Raw genomic sequence first — 20,958 nt, 5'->3', positions numbered from 1 at the left:
AATTACCATATGATCCAGTAATCCCACTACTGGGCATATACCCAGAGAAAACCATAATTCAGAAAGACACATGCACCCCAATGTTCATTGCAGCACTATTTACAATAGCCAGGACATGGAAGCAACCTGTGTCCATCGACACACACTGAATGGATAAAGAAGATGTAGCACATATATACAATGGAATATTACTCAGCCATAAAAGGTGTGGAATTGGGTCATTTGTAGAGACATGGATGGATCTAGAGACTGTCATACAGAGTGAAGTAAGTCAGAAAGAGAAAAATATCATATGTTAACGCGTATACGTGGAACCTAGAAAAATGGTACAGATGAACCGGTTTGCAGGGCAGAAATAGAGACACAGATGTAGAGAACAAACGTATGGACACCAAGGGGGAAAGCGGCAGGGGTGGTGGTGGTGCTGTGGTGAATTGGGGGATTGGGATTGACGTATATACACTAATATGTATAAAATAGATAACTAATAAGAACCTGCTGTATAAAAAAATAAAATAAAATTCAAAAATTGAAAAAAAACACCTAAATGCATATGACTAAGTGAAAGAAGCCAACCTGAAAAGGGTACATACTGTATGATTGCAAATATATGACATTCTAGAAAAGACCAAAATATGGAGACAGTAAAAAGATCAGGGCTTGCCAGGGATTAAGTGGGAAGGAGACATGAATAGGCAGAACACAGATTTTTAGAGCAGAAACTACTCTGTATGATACTGTAATGGTGGATACGTGTCATTATACATTTGTCAAAACCCGTAGAATTCATAACCAGGAGTGAACCCTAATGTCAACTGTGGATTTGGGGTGACAATGATGTGTCAGTACAGATTCATTGATTGTAACAAATGTCCCACTCTGGTGTGGGATGTTGACAGTTGGGAAGGCTCTGCTTATGTGGGGGTACATGGGAACTCTCTTGTACCTTCCACTCGGATTTGCTGGGAACCTAAAACTGTTCTTTTTTTTTATTCAATATTTATTTATTTATTTATTTTTGGCTGCACAGGGTCTTAGTTGCGGCACACGAGCTTCCTAGTGGCGGCAGGCATGCGGGATCCAGTGCCCCAACCAGGGGTTGAACCCAGGTCCCCTGCATTGGGAGCACGGAGTCTTAACCACGGGACCGCCAGAGAAGTCCCTTAAAACTGTTCTTAAAACTAAAGTCCAGTTTAAAAAAAATCTGGATTTGATGACCTGCTTAACAGAGCGAAAAATTGATCAAAGCTGCAAAACAACAGTGCACTTAGTATCTTGTCTTCTCCAGTTTGCAACTCTACCCCCGTGGTTAACTGTACTCTTTTGACTTACCTCTCCCGAAGCTGTTGACCCTGGCTTGGGGAAAATGATGAGAAACAGAGTCAAAGAGACTTCAATGTAATACTCTCTGAAATTTGAAGGCTAAGCAATGCAATATAAGGAAGAGTGGTGCCCTAGAAAACAAACGTTTCCTTTGTGGTTCAGCTCAGCTCATCCAAGGGGTATTTTGTGCAGGACGCTTGCATAAGGCTTGCTCTTGCCTTTGGGGATATTATAGTTCGGGGAAGACCAGCCAGGCAGGAGGAAGGGCGTGATTAAAGGATAAAGGCAGGGGTGAGGCGGGGGTAACAGAGTTCCCCAGTACGGAAGGAGGAAGGAGAGCCGCCACAAGCCTGGAGCTCCACAAACACAAGGAACACATGCAGCGAGCATGTGGATGTTATTAACCTGATTCACAGTTGAAGTGTCCAAGGTCGCCAGGAGCACCGCCCTCACCCCGGAGGTTGGGACTTCATCCACCCGGCCCGCCTAGATGCTGCTGTTGATAAGAACCCTACGAGGAGAACATTGGTAACATTATCAGAACTTCCCAGAAGAGGAGATGACGTTTGCAGAGGCCCAGCCTGTGCGTCCCACAGACACCGTAACCTGCAGTTCACAACTGAATTTGTCACCTTTCTCCCTTCCATGACTCTCTCCACCCTGGGACCGCGCTCTTCTCCTTACGTTCCGGATGTCGTGGATGTCACCCGTCCGCCCAGTTACCTAAGCCAGAGAGGAGGTTTATCCTAGGCTGTGCCCCCGTTCCCTGCTCCGTGCCCTGCCAGCTGCCCACGTTAGCTCTTCGTCCTCCCCGCCTCCCCACATCAGCTCCCGGGGGCATCGTCACCTCTTATGGGGACGGTTACCACAGCCTCCTAAGGAATCTTCTGCTTCTCGCCTTATCTGCTTTAAATCTGGACTCCACCCTGCTTCCAGAACAATCCTGCTGCAGCTCTCACCATCCCTCCCGGACTCCTGACTGCTTGCAGGGCAGGGTCCACACGCCTGCGCCTGAGAGCGGCCATGCACCTTGATTGCACTGCCGGCCTCTCCCGCCTCTGCAGGCTCCTCTCCCTGCCCCCACCCTGTGCTGCATCAAAAATGGTCCCAGTTTCTCTGAGGCTCCCCCCCCCGCTCAGAGGTAGGGTTCATTTCCCCACACCTTGGATCTGGGCTCGCCTCGTAACTTGCTTTGACCCGCAGACTGTGGCAGAAGTGATGCAGCATTTACGAGTGAGGTCTCGGAGTTTCCGCATTCACTGTTGGAACACGAAGCCACCTGCAGAAGCCCGTGCTGGCCTCCATAGGACGGAAGGCCACGTGGTGAGAAGGGCCCGGCCACAGTCACCCACCTCCACTGACCCTCCAGCCGCGGCTGCCACCTGACCACAGAAGACCCGGCCAGCCCGGCCCAGCCCAAGTTGCTGAGCCACGGAATTGTGAGCAAATAAAGCGGCGTAGTTCAAGCCACTGAGCTTTGGGGTTGTTTGCTGTGCAGCGACGCGTAGTTGACCCAGCCCCCTCAAAGTGGATTGTCCAGACCTTCTCGGCTACTTACTCTGTGATGTTTTAGGTCATCTCTGCATGTGGGCTTTTCTTAGAAATGCCCCTTACTGTTTTTTATTCTCTGCTGCTGCATTTCTTTCTGATCACCTCTTAGGACGCAGCACGGGTGTCCCCTCCTTTGTGGAGCCTTCCCAACCCTCAGGGTGTCCCGTGACGGCACCCGTCACACTGCCTCTGCGACGATCACTTGTTTATTTCTTTCTCTCTCTTCGCCTACTGGCAGCACAAGTGACTTTCCTCCCCGAGTCTCTGCGTTTTCTCCTCTGTCAATGGGACCAGTGCTACCTCCCCTGCCCCAGTGCTGGGCCCATTAAAAAAAGCAAGGCAGTAACTGTTACCGAGGGCCTGGCTCTGGGGTGCTCTGTGCACCTTCCTTGTCTTCCTCCCTGCCCTGTTCCCGGCCCCCACGCCCGCTGCCCTGGGCTGGGTGTCCCCCCAGGGTGTCTCCAGGGTTCTCCAGTCACCAGCTCAGGGGGACTTACATGGTCCATGAAGTTCATAAAACACGGCCTCCCATCCCAGCGGTGACCACCAGCTTGACTCTGAAAGTGAAGGCTCAGCCTTACGTCTGCCTGTCGTCTATGTGTTGTATTTCTGCCAAGACCCATCAGGACCTCCTTGTCTGGAACTGTCGAGGGCCTCGGTCCTCCGTTGCTTCTCTGTTGTCTGGCTGCTAAAAGTTCAGCGTCGTCACCGTTGCTACTGGTTCTGTCTACACTGGGTCAAAACTTTCGGGTGGTAAATGCGAATTTCATTTCCATGGACTTTTGCTGACAATTAAAAAAAAAATTTTAATTGAAGTATAGTTGATTTACAATGTTGTGTTAATTTCTGCTGGACAGCAAAGTGATTGGGTTATATGCATATGTATTCTTTTTCATATTCTTTTCCATTATGGTTTATTACAGGACACTGAATATAGTCCCTTGTGCTCTACACTAGGACCTTGTTGTTTATCCATCCTATATATAGTAGTTTGCATCTGCTAATCCCAACCTCCCACTCCGTCCCTTCCCCACCCCCCCTCCCCCTTGGCAACCACAAGTCTGTTCTCTATGTCTGTGAGTCTGTTTCTATTTTGTAGATAAGTTCATTTGTGTCATATTTTAGATTCCACACATAAGTGATATCATATGGTATTTGTCTTTCTCGGTCTGACTTACTTCACTTAGTATGATAATGTCTAGGTCCATCCATGTTGCTGCAAGTGGCATTATTCTTTTTTCATGGCTGAGTAGTATTCCATTGTGTATATGTACCACATCTTCTTTATCCATTCCTCTGTCGATGGACACTTAGGTTGCTTCCATGTCTTGGCTATTGTGAGTAGTGCTACTATGAACATAGGGGTGCATGTATCTTTTTGAATGACAGTTTTTTCTGGTTATATGCCCAGGAGTGTGATTGCTGGATCATATGGCAACTCTATTTTTAGTTTTTTTGAGGAAGCTCCATACTGTTTTCCATAGTGGCTGCATCCATTGACTTTTTTTTTTTTTTCTAAATCTGTTTTTTTTTTAATTTTATTTATTTATTTATTTTATTTCTGGCTGCGTTGGGTCTTCGCCACTGCATGCAGGCTTTCTCTAGTTGCGGAGAGCAGAGGCCACTCTTGGTTGCGGTGCGCGGTCTTCTCACTGAGGTGGCCTTTCTTGTTACGGAGCACAGGCTCTAGGCTTCAGTAGTTGTGGCACACGGGCTTCAGCAGCTGTGGCACACGGGCTCAGTCGTTGTGGCGCACGGGCCTAGTTGCTCCGCGGCACGTGGGATCCTCCCGGACCAGGGCTCGAACCCGTGTCTCCTGCATTGGCAGGCGGATTCCTAACCACTGCACCACCAGGGAAGTCCCCATGCATTGACTTTTGATTCTTGTAGTAAGCTTCTCTGCTCCCTCAAATTCCATTGCAGCTGACATTAAAGTGTGTCCAAATTGTAGCTTTCCTGTAATTATTTTGATATCACCATCCACAAAAGTAAGATTATATTTAAGAATGATAACTCCCTTTTCAGGACAATGGGAAAGAGTTGGGTTTGAAGTGGCTGGAGCCACTTCTATACTATCATAGAGTGTGATCTTTGTGTAAAACTGGAGGGCGTTTTTTTGGAAACAGTCGGGAACATTCTTTTTGCACCTTTAAAGATAAAGGTGTAGAGGCTCACAACTACCCTTTATCCCCCATTTTTGCATGCCAAATTCTTTTGATTATAAAATTTCATGCCTTAGGCTTTGTTGGGAAAGATCAAGAAAGCTCTAGTTAAATCTCACTGATGTGCAGACTGTTGATAGTATGTTTGATTTAATTCGTTAAAATGCATAGTCCTTCGTTTCCTTACCATTATTATACTCTGGTCCTTTTTTCTTCTGTTTTAAATGTGTTTCCTAGGCATTTTCTATACTTACTTAGTCGTTAATCATTATGCAGGGGCTAATGATTAATCTATTTCAGTGAACTTCTGGTGCGAGGTAAAGGTACAGAGGGCTTTTTAGCATCCTTTTGTTTATTTTGAAATGTTGTTTTCAATCCTAGCCCAACAAATTAAGCCAAAAGGCCTCTAAATAGTATCTATAATATCTAAAAAGTATACAGGAAAGTATAAAGAACCTGACAAGGGAGTGAAATAGAAATGGTGAAAAACAGAAAAATTTGTTGTCTGAGAGCTGCTTGTCTGCTACATAAGTGGTACTCCTTTGACAAAAATTCCATCTTTTACCTTTAAACCACTCAATGAAGTCTAATTGGACTTGATTTAGCAAAGGCAAATGTCAATAGATTCCTCTAAGCTGGCATTAATGAGGCATAATAAGTGATCATTTGAGAGGGCTTTACAACACCGTAAGTTCGAGTCGAGCACAGAAAGGTAATAAAAGCAGCAAAGTAAAAGACTGATGTTTGTAACTGTCTACTCGGACCCTTTTGAGTCAAATATAAGTTCTGAGTGTGAGAATTCCAGCCCAGTTCCACTTGTTCTTTTTCTTTGAGTATCTGATTTCATAGCATGTAAACATGTTTCAATAGCTAACTTTTATTTAACACTTAATTTCAGGGAACGTTTACAAAAGGTGTTCTAGGTCCAAGAAGGTCGGTTAATAATGTACGGGGCAAAAATGGGTGACATACATTAACACAGTTGGGAGCCAACAACCAAGTGATTTCCGCTTAGTCTTTTATTCCAGTCAGATGATGACGCTTCTTTACTCTTTCTTCAAAGCACTGAACTTATTTTATCACCAAACATTTCCCGAGTTCTCTGTCTGTTTGCTTCTAAGGTAGAGTCAGGCTGGTGACCTGTTCGTGCCTTTCCTGAGCAGCCTGTAATGTGTGCCAGTCGGTTGCCCAGGCTGTGGGCACAGTCCCCATTCTCAGGATAAAGGGGTCGATAAGCAGCACCTCTGCCCCCTACATCCCTGTTTGAAGCTTGCCCTTTCCTGCCGACTTGGACTTTGTTGTTCACTATGATGCTTAGATTTTTTTGTTTGTTTGTTTCCTCTCTCATGCTTAGTTTTTAAGCCCCTACAATGGTTATGATTCACTCTGTAAATTTCTGATCACTTTCCCGAGGTAGCGCCACTCTGACTTCTGTTTCAGACATCCTTACATTTTGTTGTCTTTCGAACATTGACTGCACGTGCCTTTTTGCCGTCTGGGTGACACAGGCTGTGGAGGCAGCTGCAAAGCCGAGGTGGGGCCTCACAGACCTTCACCTGCTGAGTGTGGACTAAGTTCGAGTTCTGTGCCAACCTCGCTAAGCAGTGGGGGTGGAAATGGAATGCCTGCTGCATCGTAGGGATCGTGCTGGAAGTACGGACACAGAGATAGCAAAGTCCATCCCTACTCGCAAGCGACGTACCGTCTAGTGGGAGACAGGAAAACATTTCCAACACTGCCCCTATAATTAGGGCTACATCAGAATTGGGCCCCAGGTGCTGGGTTACCCTGAGCAGAGTGTGCTGGGCCCTCCTTGTCTTCACAGACTCAGAGCTCATGACGCCACCAGCAACTCATTTTAGCCGATCTTCCCAACAGCCGAGTCATCTAAGAGTTGGTGATAAGGAAAATCCCGTGATGTCAAGGTTAACAATTAGTGTTAAAATTCTTCTGGTGTTTTCACCTGCCCTGTGTTTGGGTGACATAAAGCAATGGTAGGATTCTGTGCCCCCTCCCTCCTTCTCTCCCTCTCTCTCTTCCTCCCTCCCTCCCTCCCTCCCTTCCTTCCTTCTTCCTTTCTTTCTTGCCTGTATCTTTTTTTCCCCAGTGTTCTATAGTTTTCCTATACCCTGCTTCGTAATTCTCAAAGCAACATTTTGACTGAAAAGTGTTCTACTAAAAGTAGAATTTCAGCAGTTTACATCTGAGTTTCTGTTCTACAGGATGCACCTCTAACATTTAAATTGGATGGGAAAGGAAACAAAATGCCTTTAGAAACCAACATGTCTCAGGATTGATCATCCAGCAAGGGGTGATGGGATTATGCATTCACCACGTCTTTGCTGGAACTTGGCTTTATTACCTCTTCTCAGCACCCCCTGCTCTCTCCCTCATTTCTCCCTGCAAGGGATCCAAGGCCTGTTTGAGTTCCGCTTGCATCCTCTCCTGGTTTCTTACCTCCTCGGCCACACTGGGAGCTGCTAAGAGGCCGTTTGCTGTGCCTCTTTCTCCCTGCAAAGCCCCGGAGGACCTAGGCCATCGGGCACAGGACACAGTAACTGGTTGCCCGTCTCGATGGACCAGGCCGTGGCCATATTCTGTGGATTTGAGAGGCAGGTACGTGCCGTGACCTTCCCGCCCCCCGAGCAGAGGTGACTGCGGCGTGGGGAGAGCAGGTGCGGAGCCTGCCAGGAAGCCGCAGGCCGGCGGAGCGGGCTGCGTGCCATGCAGCCTCAGCTCTACCCGGGGACACGTCCAAAGGGCACTCTCCCTTATCTGCTCTGGCTGGAAGCAGGCAGGGCCAGGGTGTCCAGTGATCTGTGCAAAGGCCAGTCCTCTGGCCGGAGGTCACGGTGTTGCCTCACTCCCCAGGGATCTCGTTTAGCTCTTCATTAACAGGAACACCGGTGTTTCTCTACATAAATCTCAGGTATCCTTTAAAAGCAGCTGATAAGTAGAATGATAAGATCTCAAAACATTCTAACTCCCTGGATGGAATGACAGGGAGACTAACATTTAGTCAAAGATCAGTTCCTCCCGTTCTGGACACTCCTGGTTGGAAGACAGAATATTTGCAGGACTAAGAGGCTGCCGTCCAGGTGTGTTTTCCTTGCAGCGCTGAGACTATGACGGGGCAGAGGAGAAGGTGGCCACGGCCCCATTGATAACACAGCCTCTGCCCGGCTATCAGATATTTGTTAGGCTGAACTTTATGGTGAAGGTAGTAAGTTAATGACCGCACTTTGGAACCTTTTGTTCATGGTGGAAAACATCTTAAGTAACGCTTACACCTTTATCTTACTTGCCATTTGAAGAAATTCAGTTGTGATGCAGAATAAAATACGATAGAAAAAAATGCACAGATTCACAGCCGGATTTACACTAATAGACGATAAAGTCTTCTAAATCTTACGGACGTTTAATGATTCTCTTTTCTTGTTCGTTGTGTGTTACTGTCCACTATGACCATTTATTTTCAGAATTCCAGGCATGAGAGGTGAATTTCACAAAAATGTGTGAACTGGACCCATTTTTCATTTCTAAAGGAAGCCGAACCATCCCTTCATCTTTGCACTTAAAGCTACTGTTTACTTTCAGCTGGGCTGAGATGTGCAATGTTTTTACGCAAGTCCGTTCCACGCGTTTGCTTTGGCAGTGTGTTCTCACTCGGTCCAAAGAGCCCAGGCTTCTGTGATCGCGGTGAGAGGGCAGCCGCCTCGCGCTGAGCCCTGGCGGTGGCTGGTGGCACGCACCTCCTCTGGTCCTGTCCGCGATGTGAGCCCTGGGCTTCCCTGTGACCATTTCAGAAGCTAAATGTCACCTTGTCGGCCTCGTTGGCGAGAAGGGACCCGACGGGGCTCGAGGGTGGACCTGGAGCGGGGCCTGGGGAAGGCAGGGATGGGAGGGGGGTTCAGGCAGGGGGGCTGGGGCCTGGCACAGAGGCGGACAGCACAGGGAGGTCTGGACGAGGCGATGGCCCGGTGCCACTGGTCACCCTGGGGGTGGGGGATGGTGACCAGGGCGAGATCGGGGGAGACAACGTCACCAGGGCCCACGTCGAGCTAGGAGAACGGGCACAAGGCTGAGGGTCACAGGAAGTGGTTTCAGAGGCTTGAGCAAGAGCATGAAACCAGCCATCACGGGAAGGACCGCTGTTTTGACTTTGCACCTGTGCGCATGTGCTCGGCTGCCCTAACAATGGGCCACTGACTGGGGCCCCTAAACAACGCATTTATTTCTCACAGTCCTGGAGGCTTGAAGTCCAAGATCAAAGTGTCAGCGGCTTTGGTTTCTCCCGAGGCCTCTCTGCTTGGCTTGCAGGTGGCAGCCTTCCCGCTGGGTCTTCACGTGGTCGCCCCTCTGTGTGTGCACCCCGCTGTCTCTCTTTGTGTGTCCAAATCTCCTCTTCTTATAAGGACACCAGCCAGATTGGATTAGAGCCCCCTCTAAACTCCTCATTTTAGTGGAATCACCTCTTTATTATCTCCAAAGGCAACCACATTCTGAGGTCCTAAGGGTTAGGACTCCCGCAGCGGAATCTGGGGGGACACGGTGCAGCCCGTAACAGTGCCCACGTGGAGAGCATTCTTCTGTGTGTGAGTTGAAACAGCCTAGCGCTGTTGGGGACTGACCCGTTTAGATTTTTTTAACTCTACGATGTATTTGTTATGCGCAGTCATTCTTTAGGAATACCTACATGACTCCCCCCACGGGTGCAAGGAGAACATATAATATTGCCTCCAGCGTGTGTGCCGACTGCCTGCCCGTCCCACTCCCCCCGGGCTCCCACCTGAGCCAGACTGGCCTGCGCATGCCTGGAAGTACCCGCATGCTTCCATCCTGGGGGCTTTCCACTTGCCGCTCCTTTTGCTGGAACATTCTACCCAAAATGTCCGTACAGCTCACTCCCTCATTCCTGCAGGTGTCTGCGTCCCTTTTCTGAGAGGTCCTCCCTGGCCGGTCATGTAGGGCAGTGTGTCCCTCCCCATCCTCCCCCTGCATCACTGTATTCCCATCAGACTGTCCAGACCTGTCCCCACCGGAAGGGGCATTCCGGGACAGCGGGGACTTCATGTGTGTCCTCTGCTGTTTCCGTCTACCTCGGATACACAGTGTGTGCTCGACAGTGCATGAAGGATTCCTGGCCTGCTCGGCTCTGGCTCCTGAGACGTGCTCTTGTTTAGAGATTTTCATTTTCTTGGGAGTTCCCTGGTGGTCTGGTGGTTAGGATTCGGTGCTTTCACTGCAGGGGCCTGGGTTTAATCCCTGCTCGGGGAACTGAGATCCTGCAAGCTGCTAGGCCAAAATAAAAAAACAATAATAAAGATTTTCATTTTCTTAATGAGTTTGTCAAGAGTCAAGCGGAGGTAAGATGGCCAACAATGTTACTTTTTAGATTATGAGTTCAGGTGTGTCTCTGCTGATAAATGATGTTTTTGTTAAAGGAAAACCAGTGTTCTTCGATGTCCACTTCACCCATGACTTCTCTCTCCTCCCAGGAACGTGGAGCCCGGCGGTGGGACCAGCTCTATCCAGTCGAGATGGTGGACACGGAGAGCCTGATTGGTCCCCTCTCCCCACTCGAGGCTGATGATCTGGAAAGTCCACTCTCTGAAGAATTCCTGCAAGAAATGGGAACCATTCAAGAGATTTCTCAGTCCATTGGTGAGGACAGTTCTGGAAGCTTTAGTTTTACAGAATACCAGTATTTAGGAAGTGGTCCAGGTTCAGATGGCTCCGTTATCACAGGTACGTGTGCTATTTCCTAGAAAGCTTTATCTAGAAATGTTTTCTTCCACAGAGAAAGTTGTTCTCTTTACCTGGAGAAGAAGTCACATCTCTCTGCATTAAAAGCTTTAGATGTGTAAAAGCACGACATGCAGTGCCACTGGGCCTTGAAGCTTTTCAGGTGTGTCTCGCATATCATAGTATGCCTTCTTCTTTTTTTGTTTGTTTTTGGATAAACTTTTTATTGAAGTATAATATACACATAAGAGTGCACACACCATAAATGTGTAGCTCATTTGATTTTTTCACATGAAAATATAATTTTTACACTATAGGGTAATCTCTTGGATGTAACTTATCTGAGCCGCCTGTTGTTTGTAATTTTTCACCATGATGAATAGCTCTGTAACAGACCTCCTTGTGGACAAATCTTTGAGTGCATCCTGGGTGACTGATTTTTTTTTTAATTTTAATTTTTTGTCCCTGTTGGTTATTTATGTTAAATACGGTTACCTGGCGGGGAGGGATAGTTAGGGAGTTTGGGATTGACAGGTACACACTGCTATATTTAAAATAAATAACCAACAAGTATGCCTTCTTTTTAAAAGCTGTACATAAATCACATAATGCTTGAAATTCAGCAGTCAGCTGCATTTTTTAAATGCTGTGAGTTTATATTTCTTTAAAGTAGAGACTCCTACTGTAATAAAAATCACTCTCTTTTATCTGGAAATGTATATGAACCATCTCCCTACTCCCTTGTAAGCTTTTACATATAGAATGGATGCACAACAAGGTCCTACTGTATAGCACAGAGAACTATATTCAATATCCTATGATAAATCATAATGGAAAAGAATATTTAAAAAAAGAATGTATATATATGTCTAACTGAATCACTTTGCTGTATAGCAGAAATTAACACAACATTGTAAATCAACTATACTTCAATAAAAAAATATTAAAACTGAAAAAATAAATTTCAAGATGGTGACAGTAGGAAAAAAAAACTACATCAGGCATCAGCCAAGGCAGATACAAAGAAGTAAAACATGGGGTCTGCTCAGGTAACCTCACTGGGAAAGAGGAAACCATTGCACAGTTCATCTTTCTGAGCAACATTTAAGCCACCACGGTATAATGTGGTGTAAATTGTACCTTGATTTAAAGGAAGCCCTGTCTGGGGTGGACTTGACTCCACCGTACTTCTTGGCAGAAGTGGGTTTTGGATCAGACAAACTAGACTTTATTTTTAAATTTCTAAAACATTTATTTACTTTTATTTATTTTTGGCTGTGTTGGGTCTTCGTTGCTGTGCGCCAGCTTTCTCTAGTTGTGGCGAGCGGGGGCTACCCTTCGTTGCAGTGTGCGGGCTTCTCATTGCGGTGGCTTCTCTTGTTGTGGAGCATGGGCTCTAGGTGCGCGGGCTTCAGTAGCTGTGGTGCACGGCCTCAGTAGTTGTGGCTCGCGGGCTCTAGGGCGCAGGCTCAGTTGTGGCACTGAGTTGTGGCACACGGGCTTAGTTGCTCTGCGGCATGTGGGATCTTCCCGGACCAGGGCTCGAACCCGTGTCCCCTGCATTGGCAGGCAGACTCCCAACCACTGCGCCACCAGAGAAGCCCCAAAATAGACTTTAAAATGAAGACTTTTACAAGAGACAAGGAAGGACGCTACATAATGATCAAGGGAACAATCCAAGAAAAAGAAGGTATAACAATTGTAAATATATATGCACCCAACATAGGAGCACCTCAATATATGAGGTAAATGCAAACAGCCATGAAAGGGAAAATCGACAGTAACACAGTAATAGTGGGGGACTTTAACATCCCACTTACACCAATGGACAGATCTTCCAGACAGAAAATTAATATTTTCTTGGCTGGGACTGGAGGAGTTGGGTTTGGACTGGCCAGGAGGTGTGTGTGTGGTTTTGAGCTCTGAGCTCGGACTGTGCAGGCTCTCTTGGGGAATCAGGAAGGTTCTCCCTGCAGCGTCTGGTATAAGGTCTCTGTGTTCTTTCTCCTCCGTGGGTCCCCTTGTGTCACGATCTCGGTCTGGAGCACATTTCCCCGACCCTCTGCTCACGTCTTCCCACTCCAGGAAGATGATCTTCACGACTGTGCACTGACCTTGGTGACGGTGGGAAAGGGAGCATTTGTACCCCGCTGGCAGCCAAGTTCACTGATAAACCCGTGTGCGTGGAGAGAGTGGCTGAAAGTGCACGAGCTCTAAATCCAGCAAGCCCACTGGGGACGGGCTCTGTTTAAAAAGGGACATGTACGTGGGTCTGCACCGTGCCGGTGTTTGTGATGGGGTCTGCACTATGGCAAAAAGAAAAAAAAAGGGAACTTACAAAAAGTGACTGCACTGAAGCGTACTAGACACGCATCCTTGACTTTTGGCCCCTGGCCATTAAGGTGGTGGGTGTGTGATCATCCATTTTTATTTCGCCTCGGTTCTCCTTACTGTGGTTAATCTTTTTGGTCGTTTGGAGCCATCTCAAAATTCTTAAAATCTTGCTTTGTCTCCTTTCCAGGCTTTTCATTGTTATTGTTTCCAATTGATATGAGAGATAAAATGATTTCTTATTTGTAAATTAGATTTTTCATCTTTGTATGTAATGGCTCCCTTGGGTGATATTTCTAAGTTATATAAATTGCAAATATGGGAGGGCCGTCTATAAAATGCATTCAGTTTAAACTTGACTCCTTGGGAGACCAGATGGGTGAGGCTGCTTACTCAGCCCATCTATCTTTCTCACCCCACCCCCCAATTTTTCCTAGCAGCTTTGCTGACATAAAAAACTTCACATATTTAAAGTGTACAATTGGATGTACACACACGCACACGCACACAGACTTGTGAAACCAACAGCACAATCAAATTCCAGACCCCTCACCCCAAAGTTTACTTGTGCCCTTTTGTAATCCCTCTTCCCCACCCTCATGCCTCTCTCCCTCCCCAAGTACCACTGGTCTGCTTTCTATCGTTATCCATCAGTTTATATTTCCTAGAGTTTTATATAAATGGAATCATATAGTATGTACTCTTTTTAGTCTGACTCCTTTCACTCAGCAAAATTATTCTGAGATTCATCTGCGTTGGTAGCATCTATCAACAGTTCATTTTCTAAAACCCACTGTATGGGTTTGCCGCAGTTTATCCACGCTATTGATGAACATTCGATCGTTTCCAGGTTTGGCTGTTACAGATAAAGCTGCTGGGAAAGTTCATGTACACACCTCTGTACGGACAGTGCTTTCACTTCTCTTGGGTAGACAGGAGTGGAATGGGTCATGCTTGTCTGCTTCTTTGCATGTTGTACAATTTGTTATTAGATACCATACATTGTGAACTTTGTTGATGATGGAGAATTTTGTATTTACACAAATATTCTTGAGTTTTATTCTGAAATGCAGTTAAGTTACGTGGAAAATGTTGATCCTTTCAGGTCCTGTGGTTAAGCTTTGTTAGACGGAACCAGAGCAGTGTTGATTCTAGAGGTAATTTTGCCCCAGTTCAGAGGCAAAACCCTTTTGAGTATTTTGCCCAGTGCCCCAAGGATTCTGAGATTTTCCACCGTGAGTGGTGGTCACGGGACTACCCCTTAGCCCTCAGTACTGTTCCCTCTAAGCATTTCAGGTTGCTATTGGAGTATCTTTTTTTTTTTTTTCTTTTTGGTCGCACCAAGCGGCATGCGGGATCTTAGTTCCCCGACCAGGGATTGAACCCGGGCCCTCGGCCATCAAAGTGCGGAGTCCTAACCGCTGGACCGCCGGGGAATTCCCTGGAGTATCTTTTCTTTTAGGCTCTCTCAGCTGATAGAGCAGAGACATACATGTGTACATACTAACGCATGTATGTACACGTCTGTATTTCTGTATATAGCTGTCTGTCTCAATGTCAGGGTAAACGTGAGTTCAGACAGACGTCTGCACCTCTAATCCGCCACCACATGGACCACTTTAGCCTTCTCCTCTCGCTTTATCAATGAGCTCACACTCCAACAGTGAGAGACCTGGCCCACCATCCAGCCATCCATTCAGGCACCATCATTAAATGCACAATTAGTTGTTCATTTCCAGTGCGGTGGCATCAGAACTGCTCACCCAAAGCGCTGTGGAAAGCAACTTTATCGGCTGAGGACAGTGCCAGGTGCAGTTCTTTTGCCTTTGGCCTCACAGACTCCATTCGTTTCCAAGGTCACTTCCACGAATACCTTCAGCGAGGTTTCCGACAAATGTTTCTTACATTTGTGATATAGATTGTATCACCACATTCTGTGTGCCATCCTGGACTCTCTGGACCTGCCCAGTTTTTTTGTTCATTTGCACGTGTTTAAAGTTCACTCTGTACTGTAAAATTCTGTGGATTTTGACAAGTGCATTGTGTCCTGTGTTCACCGTTACATTTTCATATGAATAGTTTCACCACATCCAAAAAGCCACTGGGCTTCACCTACTCAACCCTGCCTCCCCGACCCCTACTCCAACCACTGATTTTTTTTTTACCACTGCTCTATTTCTGCCTTTCCACAAATGTCGGATATTAAGAATCATATAGTTTGTAGCCTTTAGGGATTGGCCTCACCTATTGAAGCATCTTGGTTGCTTCCGATTTTTGGCAATTAAGAATAATGCTGCTGGGGAATTCCCCCAGCGGTCCAGTGGTTAGGACTCTGTGCTTTCACTGCCGAGGACCTGGGTTCAATCCCTGGTCGGGGAACTAAGATCTCACAGGCCACATGCCACAGCCAAAAAAAAGAATAAAGCTGCTAAAGCACTATTTACAATAGCCAAGACATGGAACCAACCTCAATTTCCATTGACAAAGGAATGGATAAAGAAGACATGGTATATATATATACAATGGAATATTACTCAGTCATTAAAAAGAATGAAATAATGCCATTTGCAGCAACATAGATGGACCTAGAGATTATCATACTAAGTGATTTAAGTCAGAGAAAGACAAGTATCATATGATATCACTTATATGTAGAATCTAAAATACGACACAAATGAACATATCTACGAAACAGAAACAGACTCACAGACATAGAGAACAGACTTGTGGGATGGGGGAGGTAAGGTTTGGGAGTTTGGGATTAGCAGATGCAAACTATTATATATAGAATGGATAAAGAACAAGGTCCTGTTGTATAGCATGGGGAACTATATTCAATATCCTGTGATAAACCATAATGAAAGAGAATATGAAAAAAAATATATATATATACACATATAACTGAGTTACTTTTCTGTACAGCAGAAATTAAACACAACATTGTAAATCAACTATACTTCGATAAAATTCTTTAAAAAAGAATAAAGCTGCTAAAAACATTCATGTGTAGATTTTTGTGTGGACATACATTTTCAAATCACTTGTGTAAATAACTAGGAGTGTAATTCCTTTAAGACTGTTTTGCTTCATAAGGAACTGCCAAACTGTCTTCCAAAGTGGCTGCACCATTCTGCATTCCCACCAGCAGTAAATGAGAGTTTCTGTTGCTCTCCATATCCTTGTCAGCATTTGGTGTTGTCAGTTTTTTGGATTTTAGCCATTCTAATAGATGTGTAGTGATGTCTCATTGTTTTATTTATTTATTTTTATTTTAAAAAATTTATTTATTTATTATTTATTTTTGGCTGCGTTGGGCCTCATTGCTGCGTGCAGGCTTTCTCTAGTTGCAGCGAGCAGGGGCTACTCTTCATTGCAGTGCGCGGGCTTCTCATTGTGGTGGCTTCTCTTGTCGCAGAGCACAGGCTCTAGGTGTGTGGGCTTCAGTAGTTGTGGCGCGTGGACTCAGTAGTTGTGGCTCACGGGCTCTAGAGCGCAGGCTCAGTAGTTGTGGCGCACGGGCTTAGTTGCTCTGTGGCATGTGGGATCTTCCCGGACCAGGGCTTGAACCTGTGTTCCCTGCATTGGCAGGCGGATTCTTAACCTCTGCACCACCAGGGGAGTCCCTGTCTCCCTGTTTTAATTCACAGTTTCCTAGTGACCAGTGATGGGAAGCATCTTTTCATGTGCTTACTTGCTGTCTTCTTCAGCCAGATATCTATTCAGATCTTTTGCTCATTTTTTAATTGAGTTTTTTATTGTATTACTGTTGAGTTGTAAGACTTCTTTGCATATTTTGGATAAAAGTCTACATCAGATGCGTGCTTTGCAAATAGCCTCTTCCAGTCGGTGGCTTCTCTTTTCATTTTCTTAACAGTGTCATTTGCAGAGCAGAAGTTTTTAATTTCAGGAAAGTCCAGCTTCTTTTTTTTTCTTTCATGGATTGTGCTTTTGTGTTGCCCACATGGATTTTTATTCTGTATTCTGATGCCATTTACTGAGTTAACAGTTACAAAAGGGCTGGAAGGGAGGGTGTAAAGAAAGCAATGAGTTCTGTGTAGGACATGTCGATTTTTGGCAACTAAGAATAATAAAGCTGCTGCAAGGACCTCTGCTAAGTCCTGAATGGCGGGTTTTTCCTCCAATTCCAGGGCTTGTCACTATACTTGTAGTGTGTAATTATACCACCCCCTAGATTGTCTAATTGTTGACTATATTGTGCAGTGTTAAATACATTGCACGCTTAAAGCTGTCTGTCCATTTTATCTTTGTGTCAAAAATCTGAGCATGTCGCAGGAGCGACTAAGCCCGTGTGCCACAACTACTGAGCCCGCATGCTGCAACTACCAAAGCCCATGTGCCTAGAGCCCGTGCTCCGCAACAAGAGAAGCCACCGCAATGAGAAGCCCGCGCACCACAACGAAGAGTAGCCCCTGCTCGCCGCAACTAGAGAAAGCCCGCGCGCAGCAACGAAGACCAACACGGCCAAAAATAAATAAATAAATTTATTAAAAAAAAAAAATCTGAGCATGTGGCAAGCATATACTTGAGCTCATTGTTGGTGACATTTAAATGTTAATAAAATAGTATACCCCCCCCAAAAAAAGGAATAAAGCTGCTGTAACCATTTGTGTGAATAAGGGTACTTGCGAAGTGGCCTTTTCTGCAGGGCCATGGTTTAGTCCATTTTGTTTTGTTTTTTATGGATTAAAAAGTAAAGTTGTTTCTTAGTTGGGGAGCCCCTTGGGTGGTAGCTGCGGGGGTGCCGGCAACGTGGTCACTGTGGGAGCACAGAGGGTGTGCAAGGGCCAGGCCAGAGTGGATGCAGCCTGGGAGCCCTGCCCACCAGCTGATGCCTCCCCGCTAAATGCCTCACCCGTGAACTCAGATCCTCAGAAAGCTGGTTTCGACATCGGATGGCGAGGCTGTGAATATTCGTAAATCTTCCCCTTGTGTTCCTAGACACCCTCTCACCAGCCTCGAGTCCCTCGTCCATCTCTTACCCTGTGGTTCCTGGCAGCACCGAGGAATCGTCCAGTGTAGCACTGAACATCGAGTGTAGAATCTGTGGGGACAAAGCCTCGGGCTACCATTACGGAGTTCACGCATGTGAAGGCTGCAAGGTACCGTGGACCCTGGATGGGGAGAAAGGTGGCCTTTCGGGGACTATGTGTGGTTCCTTTTATTTTATACACAAATGTTTGTCACGACCAAGAAAGGTCTGCTCAAGTTGTAGATCAGAAACTGACCCACGTAACACATTCCTTTCTCTCTTTGGAGAGTCTATGGCATATTGTTGGGCTGTTCTTTGTAAATGACGTAGAGAGTGTCTTCTTTAACAGAAAATAAACCATATTAAAGATGCTCCCTTCATTTGGATGCGAGGTCAGAGAGCTTTTGCCCACTTTCTCTCTCCACCCTCATCCGAAGGTCACGGAGGGCAGTGGTTCTCACGACCATCACAGATGTCAGGATCCTGCAGCACATGCTGGGCGACGACCAGACCCACGGCTGTGTCCTCCCCAGCTTCTCAGGATCCCCCAGCAGTCCCTTCCTGCATGTCGGGGGCCTGTCCACCCGAACCACGAGCACCCTTGTGTGTATCCTTATTCTTGTGCCAGCTCAGCTGGACCTCTAACCATAGGTGACCCAGGGCCCGCAGTGCAGGGGGTCAGGCCGTGTCCTCCAGCGGAACTATGGAAGGATGACCGGAAAGCAAAGAGGAAAGAGCCCAGTGCAAATATAAACCCTTCACAATTTGCCAACCACATACCTTGAAAAAAACTACTTGCAAAGTGGCCTTTTCTGCAGGGCCATGATTAGTCACCTTTGTTTACTTTTGTTTTTTTATGAGCTAAATAGTAAAGTTGATTCTTTACTAAAGTAAAGTTTAAGATATTTTTGTTTGTTTGTGTTTTGGTTTTTTTGTTTTGTTTTGTTTTGGTCGCGCCTTACCACGCGGCACATGTGGTCTTAGTTCCCCCACCAGGGATGGAACCCATGCCCCCTGCAGTGGAAGCGCTAAGTCCTAACCACTGGACCGCCAGGGAAGTCCCTAAGATACTTTTATAAAGCAAGAAAATTATTTACAACCAGCTGGCTTCCTTTTATTATATAATCTTTGTCCTTTAGAGAGTTAATATTCTCTTACAAAAATTCTTAGAACTTTTTAGTCACAAATATGGATCTATCCTCTGAGAAGAGAATGTCACATTTGTATAAATCTTAGCAAGGCAGAGTCACTCTTCAGGAGACTGTAATTGTGTCTTCCCAGGCCAGGTGAGGACATGTTGAAATTACTTTGACTTTGGCCTCATTTTATTGTTTTTCATTTTACATGTAATGAAATTTCAAATTTTCAATTTGCCCCAATTACATCAGACTTTCTAGATGAACTGTTTCTCTACATTTCATTCGTTTAAAAAAAGACAATAAATGAGCAACAGGAAACGTGAATAAAGGAATGACACTGATTCCTCAGTGGTCCACATTCTTTAATAAACTGTATATCAATCTGCAGGGTTTCTTTCGGAGAACTATTCGGCTAAAGCTGGCATATGACACATGTGACCGTAGCTGCAAGATTCAGAAAAAGAATCGTAATAAGTGCCAGTATTGTCGTTTTCACAAGTGCCTTTCAGTTGGGATGTCCCATAATGGTAGGTAAGGTTGTCTATCGCATTTTCCCCACCCATGCCTCAGTTTACCCCCCTTATCGGGTCGGAACAGACTGTATTTTGAATGAATGTGCTGCAGCATTTAATACGCGGGTCATTTTGTAACATGATAGCCTAAGAAAAATAAGCCTCAAATAGCAGAGATCCAGTAGAACCCTTGGAAATACTGTTAGAAACTTCAAATGGTACAACTTTGATATAAGATTTTGAAACCCCTTGGAAACCACTGGGATGTCTTAATGTTCATATCATATGTATGAAGCATGTGCCATTTCAAACATTTTACCATATTATGAATTTAATTATATTCAATCCTACTCTTATTTATTTATTTATTTTTTGGCCGTACTGCTCGGCTTTCAGGATCTTAGTTCCCCGACCAGGGATTGAACCTGGGTCCCCTGCAGTGGAAGCTCGGAGTCCTAACCACTGGACCACCAGGGAAGTCCCCATACTCTTATTTTAGAACTTGCCAATTACTACAGGAAAGTGAATTTAAAATAATGTGTTCATAATGGTTGCATGTCTACCTTATGGAAAAAGAAAACGGTATTATGTTAACTCCTTCTAAGGCTCACTTTCATCTCCTTAACCGAAAGGATCAATTATGTACCTAACGACATGAAGTGACCTTAAGCCCATCCTACTGATAAAGTGAGTCGTGGTGCTACCTTTAATTTTAAGCTTTTTTAAAAGTCCAGGATATATGGAGTTTGAGTTTTATTTTCATCTCTCCAAGGGAGAAAGCTGTATAGTGCTGAGAAGTGGATTTTAACTTACCCATGACTGTTTGCTCATAGTTTAACCCGTGGTGTGACCCTTTCGTCCAGCTGTTAGTCCTTGTTCCATGTTTTGTTGTTCATTTCTCTGTGTTTTCCGTTATTCCGTTTCTCCCCTCCGACCCCCAGCAATTCGTTTCGGACGAATGCCAAGATCTGAAAAAGCAAAATTGAAAGCAGAAATCCTTACATGTGAACATGACCTAGAAAATTCCGAAACCGCAGATCTCAAATCTCTCGCCAAGAGGATTTACGAGGCCTACTTGAAGAACTTCAACATGAACAAGGTCAAGGCCCGGGTCATCCTCGCGGGAAAGGCCAGCAACAATCCGGTAGGTGGCTTTGCTGCTGTTTATTATAGTGTGAAGTGCTCCTTTGGCAACACATCAGCTA

General features: G+C 45.6%; 1 protein-coding gene and 1 long non-coding RNA gene across 6 annotated transcripts in view; one reads left to right on the top strand and one right to left on the bottom strand.

The window, feature by feature from the left end:
- Positions 1–20,958, top strand: part of PPARA (peroxisome proliferator activated receptor alpha) — a 70,612-nt gene that overhangs the window by 39,882 nt on the left and 9,772 nt on the right. For 4 of the 5 annotated variants that reach the window (XM_061206218.1, XM_061206219.1, XM_061206220.1 and 1 more), the window contains exons 3-6: positions 10,535–10,784; positions 18,072–18,232; positions 19,630–19,768; positions 20,695–20,897. In XM_061206218.1, coding sequence (XP_061062201.1) covers positions 10,577–10,784; positions 18,072–18,232; positions 19,630–19,768; positions 20,695–20,897 — 711 coding nt within the window. In that variant the 5' untranslated portion in view covers positions 10,535–10,576. The remainder of the gene's footprint in view (positions 1–10,534; positions 10,785–18,071; positions 18,233–19,629; positions 19,769–20,694; positions 20,898–20,958) is intronic. The other variant, XM_061206221.1, reaches the window with a different exon arrangement.
- Positions 19,587–20,715, bottom strand: LOC133101434 (uncharacterized). The gene is made up of 2 exons (XR_009702638.1): positions 20,567–20,715; positions 19,587–19,685 (listed from the first exon to the last, which is right to left on the bottom strand). It is a non-coding gene; the product is annotated as an uncharacterized LOC133101434 (long non-coding RNA).

The sequence above is a fragment of the Eubalaena glacialis genome, chromosome 11, assembly GCF_028564815.1.
Source record: "Eubalaena glacialis isolate mEubGla1 chromosome 11, mEubGla1.1.hap2.+ XY, whole genome shotgun sequence".
NCBI classification, from domain to species: Eukaryota; Metazoa; Chordata; class Mammalia; order Artiodactyla; family Balaenidae; genus Eubalaena; species Eubalaena glacialis.
Note: the sequence above shows the minus strand (reverse complement) of the source record. Positions and strands in the feature narration are given on the sequence as shown.